At 47.3% G+C, this 26,269-nt stretch overlaps 1 protein-coding gene across 1 annotated transcript in view; it reads right to left on the bottom strand.

The window, feature by feature from the left end:
• Positions 1-26,269, bottom strand: part of PDS5A (PDS5 cohesin associated factor A) — an 831,005-nt gene that overhangs the window by 194,647 nt on the left and 610,089 nt on the right. The window contains exons 27-28 of the mRNA XM_069202018.1: positions 25,878-26,010; positions 951-1,070 (exon numbers count right to left, since the gene is read on the bottom strand). Coding sequence (XP_069058119.1) covers positions 951-1,070; positions 25,878-26,010 — 253 coding nt within the window. The remainder of the gene's footprint in view (positions 1-950; positions 1,071-25,877; positions 26,011-26,269) is intronic.

Here is a 26,269-nt window from a genome sequence, read left to right as displayed (position 1 = left end):
GGCTCGTTTGGATTACCTTGGGGATGACATATCACAGAGGGAGGATTGGTCCTTGCCATTGCCTTAAATGGCAATATCGAATTAGCAGTTTTAAACTGTCTTTTCAGTCTGAAGTGGCAGACTGGGAGCCATGTTTTTACCTTGTACTCATGGTGGCACAACTGGTGCCTGCAGTCCACAAGAGACTTAAAACCTTGCAGGCCCCTTGTATCCATGTGACCATATACAAGGGACTTATAAGTAAGCTATGCCAACTCGGGAAAAGCCACTTAAATATGCACCATTTTAAGGTTCAGAGCTCATGCACTGAGTACTGTTTAGCAGGGCTCAAGACATTCTGAAGCCCTTGTACCAGTACCTAATAGTGCAAATTGTATCAGTACCTAGTAGTGCAAATGGGGGCAAAGAGTAGTGGTAAACCCGCAAAAAGTCTGTCTCCTTACATCAATTAATAAAGTCTGTGGTGGTGGTACACGGACCCAATAAATGAAAATGCTGCTCTGTTATTTCAGAATTATCTAACTACATTTGAATGCTATTTCTCAAAGCCTATGTTCAGATGCATAATGCATGGACACAATAGCAGGAGTTCCAAATAACTTTAAATTACAAAAAAAACAGCAAAGAAAGAAAAAAACATGCCAATTAACAAGAGTTAACGGGTCCATCTTAAATATAATTTCAGTGCGAACACTGCTGGCGAGTGCTCTTCTAATCGTACAGTTCACCTGATAAAAGCAGGCAAAACGGAAGACTGGGGCTGTGTAAATCTGATTCAACCATGATAGTCCTCACAAACACTTCTAATCACTGTTTTCTCTCCCCTTCAGAATTCCGGGGACCCATGGAAATGTTAACTCTAAATGGGGAGATTCAGGAACTTTTAAAAGGCCAATCATAATAAGAGCCTAAGTTTAAAAGTACTTTATTTAGAATGTATTTGTATTTACCTTGTCTGGCTGAGTGAAAAACTTTGTTGGAAGAACAGGGTCCTTTTGAGAGTCTGCATTGCAAGATGCGCTCTTGCTATTAATAACACAAAGTGCCACATCACATACGGTGTAGAGTTTCTAAGGGAAAATAAAATTTAAAAAAACAAAACATTTAACGTACAGAAGATGATTAAAGACTATAGCACCTATTACTGCATATACATTTTTAAATTGCATTCCTACGAAAATGTACATAAATTCCACTACGAATAAATTACCAGAACAAAGAATAGAATAAGACTAGGGCTGTATTCACTTCTCTCATCTCTGTGTAGATGATCTTTTTGGTATATTGCTATGAAACAGAACAACTACTAAGGACCATTTATTCCAGAGCTAAGTTCATGACATCAAAGGTTTCAGGACTGGACACTGAGAACTGAGTAAGGAAAGGGTGCTCACAAGGAGAATATGCAGATAGAGGCAGGATTTCAGAAGAGTTTAATTTATTTTGTGATTTACATAGTGCTTAATAACCACAAGCAGTGAATTCAGGGACCCTACCACCAACAGGAGGAAATAGAACAAGTTGGGAATTGGATTTAACTATGTAGTATTCTTCCAATTTGGTGGAGCAGGTATTGAGAGAGCAGATTTGGGTTCGGATGGAAGGGTGTGGTTAAAAAAAAAAAAAATAGAAACATGTGGATAAGTGGTAACGAGAAACAGGAGTTATGGACCTCCCGGTAGTTACCTAGGAGGTGAAGATTGTCTCAGTTGTCTTTTCTTTAAAACAGTGAATACAGTGAGCGGCATGTTAAAACAGAATATAAAGCATTACAACAATCTAAATATTTTCAAACTTTAGCCCATATATAAGTCAGTTTTATGTTTAGAGTTGCTATTCAGATCACAAACATTTCAACACACGAGTCTTTACAATGTGCGGTGTCTGGAGAACACTGAGTGGTAAGGTGGTAATGCCTGAGCAAGTGAAGCACAAGTGTTGCATATAGGGTGTGGGCTGAGGGAGCAATAGTTTCCACCAAAGAAATATAAAAAAAAACAGATTTGCCCAGTTCATCTCAAGTCAAAATGGACATCGAGAAAAGGAAGCAGACAAGGTTGTGTAAATTGATTATTTTATGCCAATGAAAAGTTCCACTTAACGAAGAGTGAAATTTAAAGTACAGGTAAATTTGGTTTGGAGCGAAACCAAGCTAAACAGAAGGTGACAATGGATAAAGTGAAATAACATGAATTAAAAATAAAATTAATCCAAAGGAAGACATTCAACAAAACATCTGAAAAACTAAGGTTAGTGCAAATGGTGTCACATATCACAAGAAATATGATTATATTTTCCTTGAAGTTCAATTCTGTTGTAATTTTTTATTTTTAAATGTAAACAATGATTTAATGGCTCAAAACACTGTAGTGAGATGTAAGGCAACCACACCCACCAGGCCAGGAGAAACAATTGAGATTATTGCACATTATGTGCATAAAACACAATTGTTCCGAGGAAGGCAGCTGTATAATCAGACAGATAACCAAACCTTCAGAGCAGAGGAAAAAAAAATGTAACCAAGTGGAAAGCAAGATAAAAGACCCACAAATACATCAACTGCATTTAACTACTTTGGAAGACCAAATCAACAATCTTTACTGGGTAAATAATATGCTTTATCAAGATAATATAATTAAGAATGAAGCATGTCTGATGAATAAAGGTGTGAACATGATCAATATATTCCCTTAGGAAATTAATGCATGACAGAACAAAATAAAAAATGCTTCTCTCTGAACTGACGGGTTACATTTGGCACATTTATTTTCAACTACATTATATTTCTTTTCCCCTAGTCAATGATGAAATAATTTGGCCCTTTACAAGATTAAACAAGAGATTATCACTTGTAGGTTTATTAAACAAATTTATGAATCTAAAAGACGTACAACAACTTTAGTGAGGTCCTGTATTAAAGATGGGGAGATGGGTTAGTGTTGGAAAGTATTGGTTTGTCCTATGCCACTAATCCTATTTTTATATAAAACATTTTTTTCCCCAAAGTGAAAAATAGAACAAGCATTTCCAATGCAATGGGTCTTGCATTTGCTCGAGTTAGAGCTTTTAGCGATGTAAACGCCTAACCAGACTTTTCTTGCCACACAAATTGAAAATGAAATTAAAACAGTTCACGTAAGCGAGCTGATTCAAACAACCACGGCATCAGCGTTACTGAGCACACTAAAGAAAAAAGAAGTTTGCTTGCAGTCAAACATATCGGCAAAAGTGCAATTAGCCATGTAACAGGGGCGATGTACAAGGCGGTAACTAAACCACCACAAGGAGGGACATATGTAGAGCATTTACCAATGAAAATAAAGGTTTTTTTTAAGGGCAAGCCCACGAACAAGTGATAGTGATGGGCGTGCAGTGCGTGTGGTTAAAAGCCCGGATACATAAAAGCACATCGGAAAAGCAGCACTTGCGTGCTGCTATGCTCAACCTAAAAAAACATTTACTATGTCAATAATAAACAAACTCATCATAAATACGGCAATTGCAGTTATGCTTCTGGGCCCTGTGGGAAACTGGCACACCTGTTGCAGTACCCCACTTTTTGCCTGGTGTGCACTGGGATCCTGCTATGCAGGTTCCCAGTGCAAGTGTTCTTTCAATAAAATTGAAAAGGTAATTGGAAACACCTTTAGCTACCACTATAAGTCCCTAGTAAGTGGGTACCTAGGTACCCAGGGCATGGGGTACTAAGGAAAGGCCTCTGACAACAGCAGCAGCACTGACTGTGCCACCCTCTAGTGCCAAGCATCCAGAAGCACCCAGCGTTCCCATAGCAGGCTGAGTGTCCTTGTGGAAACCTAAAATGCAAACTTGACTTGGCGCACTACGTGTGCCCCCTGTCCACCATACACTACATTTACTATGGGTAAGACACCCCTTTAGCAGGCCTCATAGCCCTAAGGCAGGGTGCTCCATATTATATGTGACGGCATAGCTGCATGAGCAATATGCCCCCACAGTGTACCTGCCAAACCTGAGACAGTGAGTGAACAGAGCAGCCATTTTAATATATGTTCTGGACATTGGTCAACACGAGTTTCCCAGCCACACAGTGGCTACTCTGAACCCTGGGATGTTTGGTATCAAACAAGTCAGAATGATAAATCCAAACTGGTGGCAGGACTGGATTTATTATAAAATGTACCCAGGGGTCACCTTGGAGGTACCCCCTGCAAAAGCTAACCATCCTGGCACGGTTGCTGACTGGTTCCAGCCAGCCTGCCACAACCAGCCAGCCAATGCACAAACCTTGGGGGAATGCCCTGTCTATCTGGTTTCTAATACAGTGCCCTTCTTGGGTGAAGGAGCTAACACTCCCTCCCTCAAGAATGTGCCCTGGCAGTGAGCTTCAAAGGACTACAGTCCTTGAAAGTCGATCCCCAGGCCTGATGTTAACGACAGACGGCCTCCCTCTTTGCAAACTCCCAGTTTTGGAGGGAGCAAAGGCAGAAAACCACACAAAGGGTAGGAGGACGGGTCTCACTGAGTATGCGCCACCCCTAGGGACTTTCAGGCGAAGTGGACCCTCCATCTCATTTTCATCCATATTGGATGGCAGAAAAATAGCCAATGAGGTTTAGGGAATTGACCTTTCCCACAGGAAGTAGTCACTATAATGGGTGTAGCCACTCAAAGATAAGTGTCCCTTTGGACACAACTAGGTTCCCCCTAAATTCAGTATTTAGTCAGCACCCCTAGACCAAGAAATCAGGTTTAAAAGGACAAAGAAAACCAGCACCAAAGAAGATTCAAAGCAAGAGAACTGTGGACCTGCTGCATCAAGAAAAGGCGCCAATCCCTGCCTGCTGAAACCAAGACCCGAAAATCGCTGCTGCCGAGGAGCTGGACACTGGACTGACCCCAGGAAATGCAAGGGACCTCCCTCTTGAGTGGAGGCACCTCTCAAGAACAAAAGGAAAGCAGCAAGAACCAGCGACCCAGTGAGGGTCACTTCACCGACCCAATGACGACAGCCCGGATGAGACCTACAAGTGTGCTAAGTTTGGTGGCACTGCGCCCTCCAGTGGCCGAGTTGCACCAATACCCTGGGTACTGCTCGGCTGACATCGGACAACCAGAAAACCAGCTCCCTCTGAGATTGAAAAAAAAAAAAAAAAAGGAACAGGAACAGGAGGAATCCCCAGTCGAGGGACTTCAGGAACAAACCAGACCTCCTACCAGAGTGCCCCCATTGTCCTCTAAGAAGCACTCAGAGACTCACCTCCAGCTCCATTGCGCACAGCTCCTGGATCACCAACTCGCCCTGCACCTTGTAACGAGGAACCAGCTCTGGTCCACGGGTCCCTAACACCTTGTGACCTTGACAGCCCAAGGGGACCCCAAGGCACCACCTTTAAATCTGCAAACCATCTCCTTTTCCAGGAGGTCCCTAAGTGGCCCTGTGCCAAGAGACTTTCTAGCACTGCTCCTGCCGGAACCAGGAGCAGCCAGAGATTCTCCAGCTGGCACAGTATGCCCACCAACCTCATCGACTATGCTGCAAAAAGAAGAGACTGGCAACTCATCTGTGTGATTTTTTAATGCATTTTTCTAGGTGACATTCTGTTGATTAATATGGTACGTAATTATGCACAGAAAGACTAACTTTATTAAAACTTTGAAAAATCATAATTCAAAAAATACTTAACATATCTTAACCATTTTGGTCTTAAATTATATAAAAGTATGAAGTATTTTTTATAAATTCTGGTCGCGAGTTACTCATTGAGTGTGTGGTGCATGATTGATTTTGTGAGTACAACAACTGCTTAAAACAACTCCTGGATTAGCCTAACTGCTCGATCAGCTACTTTAAAAATTCTAGCACTAGGTGGTCTAATTTTTACCTCTGGAAACTACGTGTGGTTGCCTGGACCCACTGCACAGTGTACCTAGTATTGAACAATACTATGGAGGGCCAGCCTCCTACAGGCCTAATATACTGCTCTCCTTAGTGACATTTCCCTTTTGAATACTGCTATCAACGAAATTAGTCTCTGGGAAATGTAGGTCAGACAAAATTGTTCTATGCTATTACCAACTGCCCCAAATTTTTAGATGTTTTTGCAGGCAACTAGTAACCAGGTAAATTGGAAACTCAAAGGTCATGCAGTGATCTATTTTCGTTCGCCAAGTCGCCAAGGATGAGGATTTGGGGCCCTCCAATTCCTGGCAATCTCTTTTCACGATTAGCAGCCACAGCAATGACATTTTATACTTATGACTAGGTCATCATTTATTATTACAAGGCCACGTCAGGGTCATCAGGGAGTTTCCACCGCCATACTTTACAAGGGTAGGAACGATGCCCTTTACAGGACCACCCAATTATGCGCAGTGCCATAATGTGTTTAATTAATAATGTATCGTCCTAACAGTGGCCATGCCTGCCACATTAACAGCAGAGCGGTGAGAGTCATGGCAGCTCTTTTTCCATTTGAGCTTTCATTTTCCAAAACAAGCTATTCACCTTGGTGCTAAAGTGTATCATACTTTCAGAAAGCAGTTGTGTTTCACTTTGAGACACAGCATATGAACACAAGGTTAGTTAATGTGACTCACAACCAGTTGCCACATTGCTCTACCTCCAAAAACTAGAAGCAGCCAAATGAAATAGTTAGAGACAAACTAAGACGGCAATAAACGTTGCATTCCATTTTTTTTTTTTGTTGGTGGCATTTAACTTTTTAGCATTCCTATATGGCAGCATACTAGGCTCAGTGTATAGTAGCATTTACAGATTTATTCCATTATTTAGGTCTCAAAATATCAAGGAACAGGTCATTATAATACTAATGGAGAGCAATATAAATTAATGACTGGCTCATTCAACCTTCTATCCAGGTTAATGATTTGGGAAAAAGTTATGTGTAACCTCGCTGTAAGACTCATGCATAGATCCCGACAACTGTCTACATTGTGGTTCGTACCAGGAAGACATATTTTGCAAGATCTGTAACGTCTACTAAAAAGGCGTTTATAATGGCCAACAGGAAACTTGTGTTGCATTTTTCACTGGACAAAGGCTGTAAGTATTATGAGATTGCTGGTGTTGAGATACTTACTCGGTCTACATTTTGTGAAGAGATTACAATCTTCTCATGATCAGCTACAATGGTTCAAACAAGTACCCACATACATATTTTCCTAAGGTTTTTTTTCCATTTATTATATAAGCAACAACAGTCTTAAAAAGCAAGTTACTGACCTTCGGTAACACCTTATCTGGTATAGACTATATCGAGCTTCAGATTCCTTACCTTAGAATTATCCCAGGCGCGGACTGTATCTGGAAGCTTTTTCATGAGCATTACCCCCATGCACCGGTAGGTGGCGTCACTTGGCTCTGCGCGATTAATCTGCACCAGTTACCTCCACGCACCAATATAGAAGCCACCCAGGTACACTGACGTCAGTTTCTTTTCACTATTTTCCACACCATAAGCATGGAGCAATGAAGAACACCGACCACTGGTGTGGATAACTAGGACCCTGAAAAGGATACAGCCCTATCCCTCGAAATTCGTTCACAGAGCAGGGAGGATGGGCCGAACCGAACAGGCAAAATGTCTGTTATGAACAAGCTGGCTGTTCATGTAGTAATGTTTAGTAAACATGTGCAGGGAGGCCCACACTGCTGCCTGTCAGATATCCAGCACTTGAACTCAGCGTGCTAAAGCAGTGGTTGCAGTTTTTGCTCTTGTGGAACAAGCACACAAGCTCTCAGGGGGTTGCTTCTTGGCCAATATGTAGCAGATTTGAATGCAGAACACAACCCATCTGGATCTGGAGATGGTACTTTTATGCACCGCACAACACTTTTTAGCTCAGACATATCCAACAATGGGTTGAACATCACCCTGCAGATCTTGTGTGCAGTCAAGGTAGAACAACAGCGCTACTCATCTGTGTGTGTGTGTGTATGTGTGTTGGGGGGGGGGGGGGAGGTGTAATGGAGCGTGGGCAGGGCATGGTGGAGCATAGAAAGTAGGTAAAGTGAATAACTGACCTACATGAAAAGGCAGGACCACCTTTAGAAGAAAGCAGGCACTCCGTCAGGATGTATGGATAAAGTACTGCGGCTTAGAAGACACAGACTGCAGCTTGCTAACCCAGCGGGCAGATGCTATGGCCATGAGGAAAGCTGTTTTGATGGTGAGTAACCGCACAGGAAAATTGTGAAGTGGCTCAAAATGAACACACATTATGAATGTGAGAACTAGATTTAAGTCTCACTGAGGCATGATAAAAGGAGAAAGTGAGAAAAGATCAACCAAACTTTTACAGAATCTATGTACAATTGATTTGTAAAGAGGGTTGAATAGATAATCTGAGGAATGCAGAAATTGCACAAAGATAGCCCTTGAGACGGCCCAGAACACGGCCATGCTGGCAAGAGAGAAAATAAAGAGAAGAACCTAAGAAAAGGGGCAGGAAGGGGGTTAACAATTCTGTCGAAACATCACGCCACACATTTCTTTCACCAGCAGGCATATACCGTATTAGTGAAGGAATGTCTGGCTGCCAAAATAACATTACAGACTTCAGGAGGCTGCCAACTGCTGCCGTTCAATCTCCAAGATAGAAGGCGGGGACTGGACATGTTTGGATTGAGAACCCTCCTCTGCTGTGGCAAAAGATCATCGTCCCTGAAGGGGAAACCTGATCGGAGGATTAATGGCCAGGCGCAGTAGCATGGGATACCAGACTGTCTCCAGTCCGGAGCCACCAGAATAATTTGGGCCTGATCATTCTGGATAACTCTGGCAGAAGTCGTATGGGTGGAAAGGCATATAGGAGGCCTGCGCTCCACTAAAGATGAAGAGTCTGATAGTGAGAGCCACCTTGTAAACTCCAGCGTGCAAAACTGCTGACATTGCACATTCTCAGCAGCAGCAAACAGATCTAACCAAAGCTTTCAATGCCAGACGGATCATTCTAAGTTTCAGCAACTTAATGTGGAGCCCAGATTCCAGTGGAGACTAGAGTCCTCTGATCTCCACCTCTCCCAGATAGCTGCCCCATCCCAGGAGTGACACATCTAGCACTAAAGTCAGATCTAGTTGGGAGATATACCCCACCCAATTGTGATTTGTTAGCTACTACTGCAGATCTTTCTCAATTCCCTCTGAGATCTGAACCATGTAAGAGTGATTCCCCCTGATGCTGTGCCCATTGAAACTTCAGGTCCCACTGTAGAGCCAGCATACGCCAACATGCATTTGTCACCACCAGGATACAAGAGCCCATGAGACGCCTCAGTCTGCCTCCCCGAAACCCAGGATAGCAGCTGAATCATCAATTTCATAGCTGGAACATTCTGAATGCATCGCTCGGGAGGAAACTGCACTGTAACCAGAACAGCTCTGATGAAAGGGAGCATCTCAGGGGGAATGGGGTGTGATTTCAACATGTTTAGAGTGAACCCCAGCAAGTTCAGGGGAGCAAGTGCAGGGGTACTGTAGTCTGAGTTGGGGAGCCTGGGGAGAGTCCACCTTCAACAGCCTGTTGTTGGGATTTGGCAAGACTAAGACCACTGATCTCCACAGATGAGCTCCAACCATCGCCATTACCTTGGTGAACATCTGCAGGGTGCTGGTCAGGCCAAAAGGGAGCACCGCAAACTTGAAATTGACGTGGCCGGCTGTGAACCACAGGTAACATCTGTGGGCAGGCAAGACGGAGATATGAAAATATGCATCCTGCAAGTCCAACGCTACTACCCCGTATCCTGGGTCTAAGGCAGACTGAACTTGAGCCAAGGTGAACATCTTTAATTTCTTCTCATTGAGCAGAGAGGCCGCAGGTCTAGGATACGACGAAGGCCTCCTCCCTTCTTTGGCACCAAAAAGTAGCGTGAGTAGCAACCACAACCTACTTCTGGCGTCAAGACCCTCTTCTCTGTGGCTCCCTTAGCCAAGAGAGACAAAACTTCCTTGCGGGAAAGAGAAGAATGATCCTCAGTCAGCCTGTCTTGAGATGGTGGCTTGAGAGCAGGGGTAGACCGGAAGGGGAATGAGTAAGCTTTTTCAGACTATCTACAAAACCCATCTGTCCGTTGTTACGGACTACCAGTGGGGCAGGTGATGACGTATCCTGACACCAACTGGGTACCCGTGATGGTATAAAGGCAGACTAGGAGGGTTAGGCAGCTACAGGGAGGGGGATGGGTGAAGAGGATGGGTTGACTTCTGGCTGCCTGATCCACACAGTTTTTGAATACTGCACCCTTGGCCTGCGTAGGGGCTGGACAGCTTGCGCAGCACAGAGGCTAAGTGGGAACTAGCCTCTTCCATAGCCAAGGTTGTGTTGTGTGTGTGTGGGTCGGTGGGTGGGGTGGGGGGGTGGGGGGGCGGAGGGGAAGCAGAGTGGACTGTGGATGGCACAGGGCTAAAGATAAGCCTAAAGATCTGAAGTATCCAGGCCACCAGCTTCACCTAGTTCCTCACACCAGTCCATATCTTGCGTATAAGGCTAAACTTCTTCAGGGTTCAGTAACCCCTCCAATTCCTCCTCAAGACCAAGCTGTAAGACTAGGGCTCAATATTATATCTAGGAGGCAAGGTTTCCAATGGTAATGGATACAGAGTTGAGTCACACCCCTTCGGCTCTGTATCAAAGGGGTTAAAATGGGATGGTGTTGCTGGGAGCATCGACAGAAGCGTCAGTCATGGTGGCACGATGGGCGACAGTCTGGACCCAGAAGGTGGATCTCTGGTGCCGGAGTCGCTGCCCCCAAAGCAAAAGGGCCCCCTGCTGATCCCGCGTGCCCCCCAAGCCACGCCAGGGGCGTCGGCCCGCTTAAATATGGCACACACAGAGTCACTGAATTCCTTTAGTTGGCCGGCCCAAGCTCAATCATGGAGCTAAGCCTAGAGTGTGGATGCTCCCATGTCTCGTCAGATGACAGATGTGGAGAAGTCAAAGCAGTCTTTGACTTCATCTTCTTGTGTCTAGACTTACCTGAATATCCCAAAGATTTTGAATGGGACAACAGACACTGTGCCCGATCGCAGGAACGCCCTCTCGACCGGGACCTTGACAGGCACAGAGTCACACGAAGGGCTACCATCAGTTTGAGGGGGCGTTCCCTCAAAGCCTTGGGTTGCATGTGCAGCAGTTGGAGCACGACTTCGGGTCATGGTTGAGCTTGAGGCACCATATGCAAACAAGGCGCGGGTCCGCAACTGACATCAGTTGGTTACAAGCAGAGCAGGGTTTGAAGCCAGCCTTCTTTGTTGACACCTCTGCCACACCAGGAGGAAAAACCTCAGAAAAAGCTCATTCTAAAAGCAACTGACAGGGTAGCTATAGGAAGCTGGTTCTCTATATGGTGTACTAAAAAGAAGTTTACAATGCAGAGAGTCCAGTGGATCCCCAATCGGTTGATAGATGCAAAAGTGGGTAACACTAACACTCTCTTTTGTGGTAGTTAGGCTTATCAGAGGGTAGTGCTAAGCATTTGTGGTACTCACAGAGGCAATTAAGACACTCAAAGAATAAACCCAAGACCAATTAGGAAAAATAACACTTTTTATATAGATTTTGAAACAAAGAAACGAGTAAGCACTGATTTTAGGTTTCAAAGTTACATGTAAATAAAGAGTTCCGGACCTGTGTGCCTTTTCGCACAATGCAATCCTATGGAGAGAAAAGTAAAAAAATGCATCTATAGAAGTATGGTCGGTTTTGGGGGTTCAGCTTCTGGAATCAGATGTAGGGCCCCAAGGTCTAAAGTACAACCAGCAGTTCGTCAGGAGCTTCTCGAACTCCACTGGGAGCAGGGTGCTGGTGTGATTGTAGCTGTGCACGCTCTGAAGAAGGGTGGCCACCTAAGTATAGGCTGCACAGGGGGGGACAAGTCCGAGAGCTCCCAAATGGGGGCTTGGGTAGCATGGGGCCTTAGAGTAAGGAGTCACAGACAGTTCTTTGGAACCCAGGCCCGGCAGTGGACAGCTCAGGTGAAGAATGGATAGGGCGGTTGGGCTCTGTGTGCAAAAGAGATCCTCATGATCAGGGTCAACCAGCTGGCAGGGGCAAAATCAGGGTAGGTGGCCACTCACTAGGTGGGTCTCAGTGATGCAGACTTCCCTCCACGGCTGCTTGGTCCTGGTGCAGTGAGAATCCCAACTGGACTCTCGCTGTTGTTGTTTGGTGCAGGGCGTCCAGTACCCAAGGGATTGGTGCTGGACAGCTCCGGTGGGTGCTGCTGTTGTCACACTTGGTGAGGGGACAGCCCTGGTCCTCCAGAGCACATTTATCTCCTCCTGGTCGTCTGCGGTGTTGGTTGGGGCTGGGGAGCTGCAAGGCGGTGGACCAGACTCTGCTTTTTTGTGCCGGCGGGCTGCAGGGAAGTACCTCATCTACTCCAAGGGAGACTAGTGGTAGTCCACTTCAGCTCATCCACCTTAGGGGTATGACTGGCATGAAGTGGGCACACCTCCTAATCTGATTGATTTTCCAGCCTGTCTTGCCACCAAAAAAGTGGTCAGGATGTAGGGTTGGTGATCTCAGCCCTCTGGGGAGACCTGGGTCGCATTACAAAGGTGGTTTTGTCTTTGAAGCTTCGTGCCCTGGAATATCTACCCTGCCTGAAAGAGGTGATTTCACCTCTCCAGAGAGCAGGCTTTTGTTCCTAGCCTACGAGAGCGCTGGCTCTCACCTCAGGTGGTCAGAAAACTGTCTAGGGTGGCTGTACTGGTTTAGACCAGACAGTTAACACTAGCAGTCGGGTTGGTTTTCCGGGGGGCACCTCTAAAGTGCTGTAGGAAGTTGGCTCTGTATGCACTATTTCAAAGTAAGGAATAGTATGCACAGAGTCCAAGGGTTCCCCTTAGAGGTAAGATAGTGGCCAAAAGAGATAATACTAATGCTCTATTTTGTGGTAGTGTGGTCGAGCAGTAGGCTTATCTAAGGAGTAGTGTTAAGCATTTGTTGTACATACACACAGGCAATAAATGAGGAACACACACTCAGAGACAATTCAAGGCCAATAGGTTTTTGTATAGAAAAATATATTTTCTTAGTTTATTTTAAGAACCACAGGTTCACATTCTACATGTAATATCTCATTTGAAAGGTATTGCAGGTAAGTACTTTATGAACTTTGAATAATCACAATAGCATATATACTTTTTACATAAAACACATATAGCTATTTTAAAAGTGGACACAGTGCAATTTTCAACAGTTCCTGGGGGAGGTAAGTTATTGTTAGTTCTTGCAGGTAAGTAAACCACCTACGGGGTTCAAACTGGGGTCCAAGGTAGCCCACCGTTGGGGGTTCAGAGCAACCCCATAGTCACCACACCAGCAGCTCAGGCCCGGTCAGGTGCAGAGTTCAAAGTGGTGCCCAAAACACATAGGCTTCAATGGAGAAGGGGGTGCCCCGGTTCCAGTCTGCCAGCAGGTAAGTACCCGCGTCTTCGGAGGGCAGACCAGGGGGGTTTTGTAGGGCACCGGGGGGGACACAAGTCAGCAAAGAAAGTACACCCTCAGCAGCACGGGGGCGGCCGGGTGCAGTGTGCAAACATGCGTCTGGTTTTCAATAGGTTTCAATGAGAGACCAAGGGGTCTATTCAGCGATGCAGGCAGGCAAGGGGGGGGGGCTCCTCGGGGTAGCCACCACCTGGGCAAGGGAGAGGGCCTCCTGGGGGTCACTCCTGCACTGGAGTTCCGATCCATCAGGTCCTGGGGGCTGCGGGTGCAGGGTCTTTTCCAGGCGTCGGGATTTTGGATTCAGACAGTCGCGGTCAGGGGGAGCCTCGGGATTCCCTCTGCAGGCGTCGCTGTGGGGGCTCAGGGGGGACAACTTTGGTTACTCACAGTCTTGGAGTCGCCTGGGGGTCCTCCCTGTAGCGTTGTTTCTTCACCAGTCGAGTCGGGGTCACCGGGTGCAGTGTTGCAAGTCTCATGCTTCTGGCGGGAATTGCAGGGGTCTTTAAAGCTGCTCCTCTGGAAACAAAGTTGCAGTCTTTGTTGAACAGGGCCGCTGTTCTCAGGAGTTTCTTGGTCTTTTTGAAGCAGGGCAGTCCTCTGAGGATTCAGAGGTCGCTGGTCCTGGGGAAAGCGTCGCTGGAGCAGTTTTCTTCCGGAGGAGGGAGACAGGCCGGTAGGGCTGGGGCCAAAGCAGTTGGTGTCTCCGTCTTCTCTGCAGGGTTTTTCAGCTCAGCAGTCCTCTTCTTCTTAAGTTGCAGGAATCTGCTTTCCTAGGTTCAGGGGAGCCCCTAAATACAGTATTTAGGGGTGTGCTTAGGTCAGGGAGGGCAGTAGCCAATGGCTACTAGCCCTGAGGGTGGCTACACCCTCTTTGTGCCTCCTCCCAAGGGGAGGGGGTCACATTCCTATCCCTATTGGGGGGATCCTCCATTTGCAAGATGGAGGATTCCTAAAAGTCAGAGTCACTTCAGCTCAGGTTGCCTTAGGGGCTGTCCTGACTGGTCATTGACTCCTCCTGGATTTTCTCATTATCTCCTCCGGCCGTGCCGCCAAATGTGGGGCCGTGGCCGGAGGGGGCGGGCAACTCCACTAGCTGGAATGCCCTGTGGTGCTGGAACAAAGGGGGTGAGCCTTTGAGGCTCACCGCCAGGTGTTACAGCTCCTGCCTGGGGGAGGTGATAGCATCTCCACCCAGTGCAGGCTTTGTTACTAGCCACAGAGTGACAAAGGCACTCTCCCCATGTGGCCAGCAACATGTGTCGAGTGTGGCAGGCTGCTAAAACCAGTCAGCCTACACAGGTAGTTGGTTAAGGTTTCAGGGGGCACCTCTAAGGTGCCCTCTGGGGTGTATTTCACAATAAAATGTACACTGGCATCAGTGTGCTTTTATTGTGCTGAGATGTTAGATACCAAACTTCCCAGTTTTCAGTGTAGCCATTATGGTGCTGTGGAGTTCGTGTTTGACAGACTCCCAGACCATATACTCTCATGGCTACCCTGCACTTACAATGTCTAAGGTTTGGCTTAGACATTGTAGGGGCATAGTGCTCATGCACATATGCCCTCACCTGTGGTATAGTGCACCCTGCCTTTGGGCTGTAAGGCCTGCTAGAGGGGTGACTTACCTATGCCACAGGCAGTGTGAGGCTGGCATGGTACTCGGAGGGGAGTGCCATGTCGACTTAGTCATTTTCTCCCCACTAGCACACACAAGCTGTGAGGCAGTGTGCATGTGCTGAGTAAGGGGTCCCTAGGGTGGCATAAGACATGCTGCCGCCCTTAGAGACCTTCCCTGGCATCAGGGCACCTTGGTACTAGGGGTACCAGGTACAAGGGACCTACCTGAGTGCCAGGGTTGTGCCAATTGTGGAGATAAAGTTACAGTTTAGGGAAAGAACACTGGTGCTGGGGCCTGGTTAGCAGGGTCCCAGGAAACTTTCAAATCATAACTTAGCATCAGCAAAGGCAAAAAGTCAGGGGGTAACCATGCCAAGGAGGCATTTCCTTACAAATAGGTCTCACATTTGCTTGGGTTAGAGCTATTGCCATTGTACATTCATAAGTGGACTTTTAATTCCCACATAAATTGGTCAACTGTGCCTCATAGTTTTGTCTTTTTCTGCCATATAATCCCAATTTAAGTCTGATATGCTAATTCTAGTAGAATACCACTTTCACCACCCCACTATCAGTGTTGCTGGCTGGCTCTCACAATTCCCCCCAAAAAAGATACAAGACAGCTACAGAGGAGAAGTAAACTAGAAGCCTCACCCAATGATATCAAGAGTGTTCAGAAAGTCACGGTGTAGTAACTATGTTAAGCTGGCCTTAATTATGGTCATAATTGTAATAGGGAGAGATTATTAAAGCATACAATTATCATATAAACCTTTAGCAGAAATAAACTCTTGGCATTAGACTGTAAAGCTCAAAACAGCCCCTAGAGGGCACCATAGCAAAATATATAACAGTTGTAAGAAACATTCATGTAACCATATTGTTAGACCCTAGAGAGCATAACCTCATAAAAAAAAAACAGGAGAAAATAATGCAGTGTAACATATACTTAGCCCTTAGAGAGCGTTTTTAGGGCTAGCAGGCTTACTGCAATAATATTACAAACAAGGCCTTTTGAAATAAAACTTCTCCCATCTGTAAAAGAAAAGTTCTAGCTATGAGAAAGCTCAAAAGACACTGAATGGTGGAAGTTTTTTTTGGGGGGGATCTCAACTAGCTTATTGTGGCGATCCAAGGATGATGTAGACAGAGCATTTTGAAGGTGGTCCCATTGTAAAAAAGGAAGCAAAAAAGTAATGCCCTGCAAAGCATTATGGGGCGAGTGTCCGTCTCTTGAATATTGTACTATGTTGACTTCAATGCTCATACCAGCCCCTAGAGGACACAATGAAAATAGCATTTGTAAGACACATGGTAATTTAACTATACAGTTAGCCCCTCGAAGGCATATCCACACAAAAAAATGGTAGTAAATAATGCAGTGAAATCATATATCTGATAGAGACTTCTAGTGTCCGCCCCTCCGGCCACTGCCCCCACTTTTGGCGACAAGGCTGGAGGAGATAATTAGGAAAACAAGGAGGAGTCACCCACCCACCAGTCAGGACAGCCCCTAGGGTGTCCTGAGCTGAGGTGACTCTTACTTTTAGAAATCCTCCATCTTGTGGATGGAGGATTCCCCCAATAGGATTAGGGATGTGCCCCCCGCCCCACAGGGAGGAGGCACAAAGGGGGTGTAGCCACCCTCAAGGACAGTAGCCATTGGCTACTGCCCTCCCAGACCTAAACACACCCCTAAATTCAGTATTTAGGGGCTCCCCAGAACCTAGAAAGAAGATTCCTGCAACCTTAACAAGAAGGACTGCTGACCTGAAGCCCTGCAGTGAAGACGGAGACAACTGCTTTGGCCCCAGCCCTACCGGCCTGTCTCCCAACTTCGAAAAAAACTGCAACAGGGACCAGCGACCTCTGAAGCCTCAGAGGACTGCCCTGCAACCAAGGACCAAGAAACTCCTGTGAACAGCGGCCCTGTTCAACAATCTGCAACTTTCTTGCAACAAAGAAACAACTTCAAAGACTTCACGTTTCCCGCCAGAAGCAGGAGACTTTCCACTCTGCACCCGACGCCCCCGGCTCGACCTGCAGAAAACCAACACTTCTTGGAGGACTCCCCGGTGACTGCGAGCCCGTGAGTAGCCAGAGACGACCCCACTGAGCCCCCACAGCGACGCCTGCAGAGGAAATCCAGGGGCTCCCCATGACCGCGACTGCCTGTAACAAGGGACCTGACGCCTGGAACCAACACTTCACTCGCAGCCCCCAGGACCTGAAGGAACCGAACTCCAGTGCAGGAGCAACCCCCAGGTAACCCTCTGCCTAGCCCAGGTGGTGGCTACCCCGAGGAGCCCCCCGTGCCTGCCTGCATCGTTGAAGAGACCCCCGGGTCTCCCCATTACTTCCTATCTGAAACCGGACGCCTGTTTGCACTCTGCACCCGGCCGCCCCAGTGCCGCTGAAGGTGTATTTTCTGTGCCTGCTTGTGTCCTCCCCGGTGCCCTACAAAATCCCCCTGGTCTGCCCCCGGGGCACCCCTGTTCTCCATTGAAACCTATGTGTTTTGGGCACCTCTTTGACCTCGGCACCTGACCGGCCATGATCTGCTGGTGTGGTAACTTTGGGGTTGCCTTGAACCCCCAACAGTGGGCTGCCTTGGACCCAACTTTGAACCCTGTAGGTGGTTTACTTACCTGTGAACTTAACCTCTACTTACCTCCCCCAGGAACTGTTGATTTTTGCACTGTGTCCACTTTTAAAATAGCTTCTTGCCATTTTTGCCAAGACTATGCATGATATTGTGATTATTCAAAGTTCCTAGAGTTCCTAAGTGAAATACCTTTCATTTAAAGTATTACTTGTAAATCTTGAACCTGTGGTTCTTAAAATAAAGAAAATATATTTTTCTATATAAAAACCTATTGGCCTGGAGTAAGTCTGAGTGTGTGCTCCTCATTTATTGCCTGTGTGTGTACAACAAATGCTTAACACTACCCTATGATAAGCCTACTGCTCGACCACACAACCAAAAAAATAGAGCATTAGAATTATCTCTTTTTGCCACTATCGTACCTCTAAGGGGAACCCTTGGACTCTGTGCACACTATTTCTTACTTTGAAAGAGTAAAAACGGAGCCAACTTCCTACACTATTGCATTGCAAATGCTTGTTGGCAGGGTTTGCCCCCCCTTTTTGCCTGGTATCTGATGTAATTTTGTCTGAAGGTGCACTGGGTTCCTGCTAACCAGGTCCTCAGTGCCAGATCTCTTTCCCCAAAACTGCAGTTGTTTCCCTCAATTGGCAAAACCTTTAGCATCCACTTCAAGTCCCTAGTAAACTGTACCCCTGGTACCTTGGGTACTAAAGAGGGTCCCTAAGGGATCCAGCAGGAATTGTGCCTCCCTAATGGAACCCCTCACCAAGCACGACAGGCTGCCATTGCTGGCTGTAAGTCTTGGTGCAGACGAAAGTGAAAGCAAGACATGGTACACAGCCGTGTGTCATGTCCCCTAACACTGCATGAAACATACGTAAGTCACCCCTCTAGCAGGCCTTACAAATCCTAATGCAGGGCGCATTATATTACATGTGAGGGCATGTCTGCACAAGCAGATATGCCCCTGCTAGGTCTGTCGATTCTCGGACACAGTAAGTGACCAGGGAAGACATTTTAAATATATTTGCTGGATACTGGTTGTAGGAGGCTGGCTCAGCATATGGGGTACACCTGTAAGTGATGCACCCAGCACTCAATCCAGGCAACCCTTAGAGACAGTGTAAGTAGTTCCTGATAACCAAATGGAGGAAGTTCTCTCTCTATATAGTGCACTAAAATAAAGTACACTGTGCAGAGTCCAGAGGACCCCCAAAGGCTTGCAGAGGCAGAAACAGATAGGCATAGTGCTCTTTTTGAGGTAGTGTGGGCGAGCAGTTTGGCTTATCAAGGAATAGTGTTAAGCATTTGTTGTAGTCACGGAAGCAATAAGACACATACTCATAGAATAAATCTGAGACCAAATTAGAAAAACAACGGCTGTTTTTATATATGCTTTGAACCAAAGAACCTTGTTATAAGGTAAGCAGTTTGTATATTAAAACTACTTTGCCATTTTCAAAAATTGACAGTGCAATTTTCAGAGTCTTCAATGTAAACCTACGGGAGGGAAACAAGAAAGCAGTTTCAAAGGTCAGTACATGACTTACAATCCCAGTCTTCAGGGTTTTAGACTAGCAGCGGGCAAAGTTCAGGTTGGTACCATGAGTGCACCCACTGTGGCACGGGGGCAGCTGGATACAGAGGTCAAAGTTGGTGCCCAATGTTAATCAGTGGAGATTGGGAATGGATGAAGAGGACGACAGGTACAGAGTGATAACACAGCGCTGGGCGCCCAATGTTATTCAATGGAGGAGATCCTTTCCAGAAGAAGGCTGCAGGCTCTGGCCTGGAGAGGTCAATCCAAGGCTGTCCACGTAAGTAGAGATGCCAGGGGTCATAGGGACACAGACAGTCCAGCTCCCCCTGGGGAGAAGCGCTGCAAAACTTAATTGGACTGGTGGGCCACCTGGACTTGGGATGGGGTCATTTGGTGCATAGATGGTTTCACAGTTCCTCAGGCAGATTTCTTTGGACATATTTTCTTTTGGACAGGTCCACTGACCACAGGAGTTCTTAGTCTTTAACAAAGGCAAGCAGTCCTCCCAAGGTTTTGGAAGTCACCGGGCTGCAGGACAAGTCGTCTTCTGGGTGCAGGTTCTGTGAAGGCTAAAGACATACCCGTAGGGCAGGGGCCAATTCAGTTGTTTTTAGTCTTCTCTGCTGGGTGACTTCTGTGTTGTCCGGCTCTTCTGAGGTCGACAGGGATCTGATTCTAGGTTTCAGGGGTGCCACCTAAATACTGAATTTAAGGGTGTTTAGGGGAGTGCTAGGTGGTAGCCGATGGACTACTCACCTTTAGGGTAACTACACCTCTCCTACGACCACTTCCTTCCTTTAAACCTATCTGCCTAATTCCTTCCATGTAAGATTGAGGAATTTAGAAATTGTCCACTCCAGCTCATCCACCCTAAGGGTGGGACTAGCATGAAGTGGGCACTGCTCCTATTTTACCTAATTTTCCCGCCGGTCCTGCTGCCAAAAGTGGGGTCAGGAACTGGGGGTCAGCCTCCTCCATCACTTGGAGAGGATTGGATCCCATTTCAAAGGCAACAAGGCCTTTAAAGCTCCCCGCCCTGGATTATCCATCCTGCCTCGGAGAGGTTACAGAGCAGGCCTTTTTTCTGAGCCCACGAGAACACTGGCTCTCACCTAAGGGGGCCAGAACTCTGTCTAAGGTGGCTGTACTGCATACTCTGGCCCTGTAATTCACCCCTAAGGTAGGTGCTTGAGCCAAGAGCAGGGTGCATGTTTCTAAGTGTGCAGGTACCCCTGCATTAGCAGAGGTCCACCTACAAACCCCAGACTCCATTCCCTGGGCTTTGTAAGAGCAGGGAAGCCAACTTAAAGTATGTGGTGGACACTGGTCCACATGAGAAGTCCAACTCCATAATGGCTTCACCAAACTTGCCATGTCTGGTATCAAACATGTTGGAATCCTGCAACTACGATGATTCCAGTGCTAGTTGCATGCTACCATGTACTCTGGGGGTTCCGTAGGGGATCCCCCAAAGTCTGCCTGCCCAGCCTTGTAGGGTCTGCATGCTGGCATGTTCTGCTGAGCTTAACCTAGGGAGGGGAAGGCAGAACAAAGAATTTCCTGTAGGACAGAGGTGACCACCTCTTCTTTAAAAATAGGCAGTCTGATCTGGGGTGGGGGTGCCTCTGGGCACCATTAGACTGCTTTGAAGGGCACATTTGGTGCCCTCCTTGCATAAGCCTGTATGCAACAGTGCAGGAACCCCGGTCCAGCTCCTTCCCTAGGGAGGTGCACAGAACTATCACAGGTGGCTACTTGATTCTGTCATCTTGGAAATAAGATGAACACAGGCCCCTGGGAGCATATGACTGGTCAGTCCAGCTGTGTGATGTCCCTGACAACCTCTGATATGTGGGTGGAAGGAAATGCCTTCCTTGGCATGGTTACCCCCTGACGTTTTGCCTTTTGTTGATGCCATTTATGATTGAAAGTGTGCTGGGACCTTGCTAACCAGGCCCCAGCACCAGTGCTCTTTCCTCTAAACTGTACCTTTGTTACCGCAATTGGCACAGCCCTGGCACACAGATAAGTCCCTTGTAAATGGAACCCCTAATACCAAGGGCTGTGTTGCCAGGGAAGGTTTCTAAGGACTACAGCATGTCTTATGCCACCCTGGGTACCCCTTCCTCGGTACATGCACACTGCCTCACAGCTTGTTGAGGAGTAAATGACTCAACATGGCACTCCCCTCAGTGTGCCATGCCCACCTCTCACTGCCTGTGGCATAGTTAAGTCACCCCTGTAGCAACCCTTACAGCCCTAAGGTAGGGTGCACTATACCACAGCTGAGGGCATATGTGCATGAGCACTATGTCCCTATAGTGTCTAAGCAAAACCTTAGACATTGTAAGTGCAGGGTAGCCATAAAGAATATATGGTCTGGGAGTCTTTCAAACACGAACTCCACAGTTCCATAATGGCTACACTGAAATCTGGGAAGTTTGGTATCAAACTTCTGAGCACAATAAATGCACACTGATGCCAGTGTGGGATTTAATGTAAAATACACCCAGAGGGCATCCTAGAGATGCCCCCTGAATACCAGGCCGACTCCTAGTGCGAGGCTGACAAGTTTCTGCCAGCCTGCCACAACCAGACGAGTTTCTGGCCACATGGGGTGAGTGCCTTTGTCATTCTGTGGCCAGGAACAAAGACTGTACTAGGTGGAGGTGTTTCTCACCTCCCCCTGCAGGAACTGTAACACCTGGCGGTGAGCCTCAAAGGCTCATGCCTTTTATTACAGCGCCCCAGGGCATCCCAGCTAGTGGAGATGGCCCCCCACCCTCCCCCGGCCACTGCCCCCACTTTTGGCAGCAAGGCTGGAGGAGATAATGAGGAAAGCAAGGAATAGCCACCCACCAGCCAGGGCAGCCCCTAAGGTTCCCGGATCTGAGGTGACTCCTGCCTTTAGAAATCCTCCATCTTGGAGGATTCCCCCAATAGAAATAGGGATGTGCCCTACTCCCCTCAGGGAGGAGGCACAAAAAGGGTGTAGCCACCCTCCAGGACAGTAGCCATTGGTTACTGTCTCCCAGACCTAAACACACCCCTAAATTTAGTATTTAGGGGCGACCCTGAACCCAGGAAACCAGATTCCTGCACCCTACAACAAAGAGGACTGATGACCTGAAAGCCCTGCAGAGACGACAGAGACGACAACTGACTTGGCCCCAGCCCTATCGGCCTGTCTCCAGACTCCAGGGACCTGCACAGCGACACATTCGACAGGGCCCAGCGACCTCTGAGGACTCAGAGGACTGCCCTGAAACCGAAGGACCAAGAAACTCCCGAGAACAGCGGCACTGTTCAAAAACACCTTTGCAACTTTTTAGCAACTTCCAAAGAAACTCTCTTCCCGGCTGAAGCGTGAGACTCCTCACTCTGCAACCAATGCCCCCGGCTCGAGCTCCAGAGAACAAACACCGCAGAGAGGACTCCCAGGCGACAACGAGAGTACTCTGAGTCGACCTCCCAGCACCCCCACAGCGACGCCTGCATAGAGGATCCAGAGGCTCCCCCTGACTGCGACTGCCTGGTAACAAGGAACCCGACGCCTGGACCAAGCACTGCACCCGCAGTCCCCAGGACCGAGAGGAACCACCTTCCAGTGCAGGAGTGACCAACAGGCGGCCCTCTTCCAAGCATAGTCGGTGGCTGGCCCGAGAAGCCTCCCCTGTGCCCTGTCTGTATCGCCTACGTGACTCTCACCCCCCCCCCATCCCTCCACTGCTTCCTAAAGCAAACCCGATGCCTACTTTGCACACTGCACCCAGCTGCCCCTGCACTGCTGAGGCTGTGTTTTGTGGGCTTGTCTGCATTCCCCCCTCCCCCCAGTGCTCTGCATACCCCCCCTGGTCTGCTCCCCGTGGACGCAGGTACTTACCTGTAAGCAAACTAGGACCGGAGCGCCCCTGTTCTCCATAGGCGCCAATGTGTTTTGGACCCTCCTTTGACGTCTGCACCTTACCAGCCCTGTGTTGCTGATGCAGTGACTTTGGGGTTGCTTTGAACCCCCAACGGTGGGCTGCCTATGCCCAGGAGACTGACTGTTTAAGTGCTTTACTTACCTGAAAAACGTAACCAAACTTACCTCCCCCAGGAACTGTTGATTTTTGCACTGTGTCCACTTTTAAAACAGCTTATTGCCATTTTAACTAAAACTGTGTGTACTACAGCTTTGAATCAAAGTTCTATACTTACCCGTGTGAAGTACCTTGCATTTTATGTACTTACTTCAAATATTGAACCTGTGGTTCTAAAAATAAATTAAGAAAATATATTTTTCTATATAAAAACAATTGGCCTGGAGTTAAGTCTGAGTGTGTGTTCCTCATTTATTGCCTCTGTGTGTACAACAAATGCTTAACACTACCCTCTGATAAGCCTACTGCTCGACCACACTACCGCAAAGTAGAGCATTAGTATTATCTAATTTTGCCACTATCAACCTCTAAGGAGAACCCTTGGTCTCTGTGCACACTAGCTCTCACTTTGAGATAGTATGTACAGAGCCAACTTCCTACAGTGGGTCACTGCAATTTGAGTGTCCAACTACCTTCCTGGGTTACCTAAGGGCCCCCCTGAGGGTGAGACCCTAGATTTGTCTGCAAAACTTCAGGAACAGTCTGCAAGTCTCCTCTGCAAGACACTTCTGCAACCTGGACACCAGAACAACTGATGTTCTTCTCTGGAACCAAGGGCAAGACTGTAACTAGTAGGAGGGCTCCTACTTCAACTTTGTTTCCAAGTTCTGCAAAGACTTCTGCAACCACTTGGCTGCGCATACCCTGGAGTCGCAGGGACTCTGCCTGCACTTAGGAAAGCAAAATGGAATATCCCCTTGGAGTGAAGAAGTTACTCCCCTGCATCTGCAGGCACCTCAACAAGGATGCCGACCGGTTTATGGACCATGCTGTCCCACGACTCTTCAAGGCTCCCCAACACAGGTGGTGGTTCTGTGGCTCTCCAGAGTTCTGACCTCTCTTCCGTGCATCTGGGAAGTTGTGGTACCTCGCTGGAGCTGTTTGGCTGGAACCTCTGTGCACCGCATCTGCATCTCGTTGCCAAAGCTTGTTAGCTCTTCAGTCCGAAGACTCCCTAGCTCCAAGAAGCCCCTGCCTCCAGCACTCTCCAGCTCCAAGAAAGACGTCCTCTCGAACTCCTGCGACGTGGGCATCCCTATTTGCTGTGCTGCTGAGGACACCCTGTGCTGCTGTCAGAGGGTCCTGCGGAGAGCTGTATCAATTCCTGCTGGCTCTTCGCGTGCTGAGGGCTGGTCCTGACTTACCTGCCAAGGCTGGGTCACCTGGACCTTGCTGGTCCCCACAAATCCCGAAAACTCAGTGCAACACTTCTCTGCATTTGCCAAGGCTTGTTGGTGGTCCCACTGATCCCTCCGCAATTTGACAACCAGTGTGGGCAGCTCATGAATGGCTTGTAGGATCTTCCTGCATCACCTGGACTCCACAGCTCACTTCGTCGTTCACCGCCCAACAGGAAAGCAACTCCAAGAAAGGTGGGCATTGTCCTTCTGCACCCCCTGGGTTACTCTGGTTGGATCTTGACTCGGCCCTACTCTTTCCTTCGGTCCTCTTCTTCCAGAAACCACACCTGGGTTCCACTGACTTGGTCTAAAGTTTACAACAGCAGCTGGACAACCGAGGTCCCCAGTGACTTTAACAGAAGGTTCTGACACAACTTCACCCCTATGCACCTGGGCTCCCTGGTTTAAGTACTCCACTGTGCTGGGTAGCCACGGGTGAGGGCACTATCCAACCTTACTTGTCCTAACAGGTTTCACTGGGTCCTCTTGGAAGAGTCCTAAAAAGCAACAACTCCAACCGCAACTTCCCTATGTTGGCCTGTGGGCACTGACCAGCAATTACTACTATGAGCAAAGGTGCCTGGGGAATCCTACCTAGTTACCTTTGGGGTTTTAGTACTTTCCCAGTCCTAAGGGTCCTTGGGTGGTATTGTGGGTTGGGAGTGATTTTCCCATTCCATTTTTTTTTGTATATGGTTTGCTCCCCCCCCCCCAATATATGAGACCATGTCATTTTTTGCCTTTGCTTACTTGTTGCTAAGTATATTTTTGCATATCCATATCTCCGGTTAGGCAATATACTAAAGTTAGTTCTAGTGTGTGTGTTACAATAGATATTACATATTTTTTCTAACACTAGTGCGGCTCTTTCCTGTGTGCACATCACTGACTGACCTGTGTGGAATTTGCAACCACTTTACCCCCTCTTGGATAAACCTTTGCTACTCTCCACAGCTACCCATATGAGAGCACTGGTTATCTAGAGCCTCCTACACCATCTCTAAGGGTTGCTTGGACTTAGTACAGGGTGTTTTACCTATAGGTGTGAACCATATACTGAACCAGCGTCCTACAATTATGTATGGCTTTTCTGAGCAGTTTTACAACCCTGAAAAGTGGTATATCCATAACCCTCAACATTTTGAAGGCAGCAGTAGGGAAAGCAAAATCAAAGCATCTACTAATATTGTCAAAAGGTAAGAAAAAAAGACCTATGGTAATATTCCATAGCGCAATAAAAAGTGATCGCTTGATTGACTACGCCTAGTATTCTTACAGTTCTGAGCCTGGCATCACAAATATTTTCTCCAAGAAGAACCAACAAGATTACTTACTTCGTTTGCTTTAGGATCATCTGGTGCCTGAGCATCTCTTGTAAGTTTAATACTCTCTGACATCTTTCGCATGAATGCATGACTATTATTCTCATTCTTGGTCATTAAAACCTCAAGCATGAACCAGAGGCACCTAAAAAGGCAAACAAGCAACAACATGAAATGGGGCATGCATCTTTTTGCATTAAATTTTAAGACAAAACAATACAAATGCTTTATGTGTACAGCTGATACCCAGTCACATGAAAAGCAGAGCGCTTCATAAAAGTGTTTAGGCTAAAAAAGAGATGCTAACAGAAATTGTAGGAAGCTGACTCTCGTTGACACCAGGAACCCACTTCAGATCGGGCCACAGGCAATGGGTGCAGTGGTTGCTTTAGGTGCCAGGTTTT

This window comes from Pleurodeles waltl, chromosome 1_2 (assembly GCF_031143425.1).
Source record: "Pleurodeles waltl isolate 20211129_DDA chromosome 1_2, aPleWal1.hap1.20221129, whole genome shotgun sequence".
Classification (NCBI taxonomy): Eukaryota; Metazoa; Chordata; class Amphibia; order Caudata; family Salamandridae; genus Pleurodeles; species Pleurodeles waltl.
This window is presented reverse-complemented; position numbering and strand designations above follow the sequence as displayed.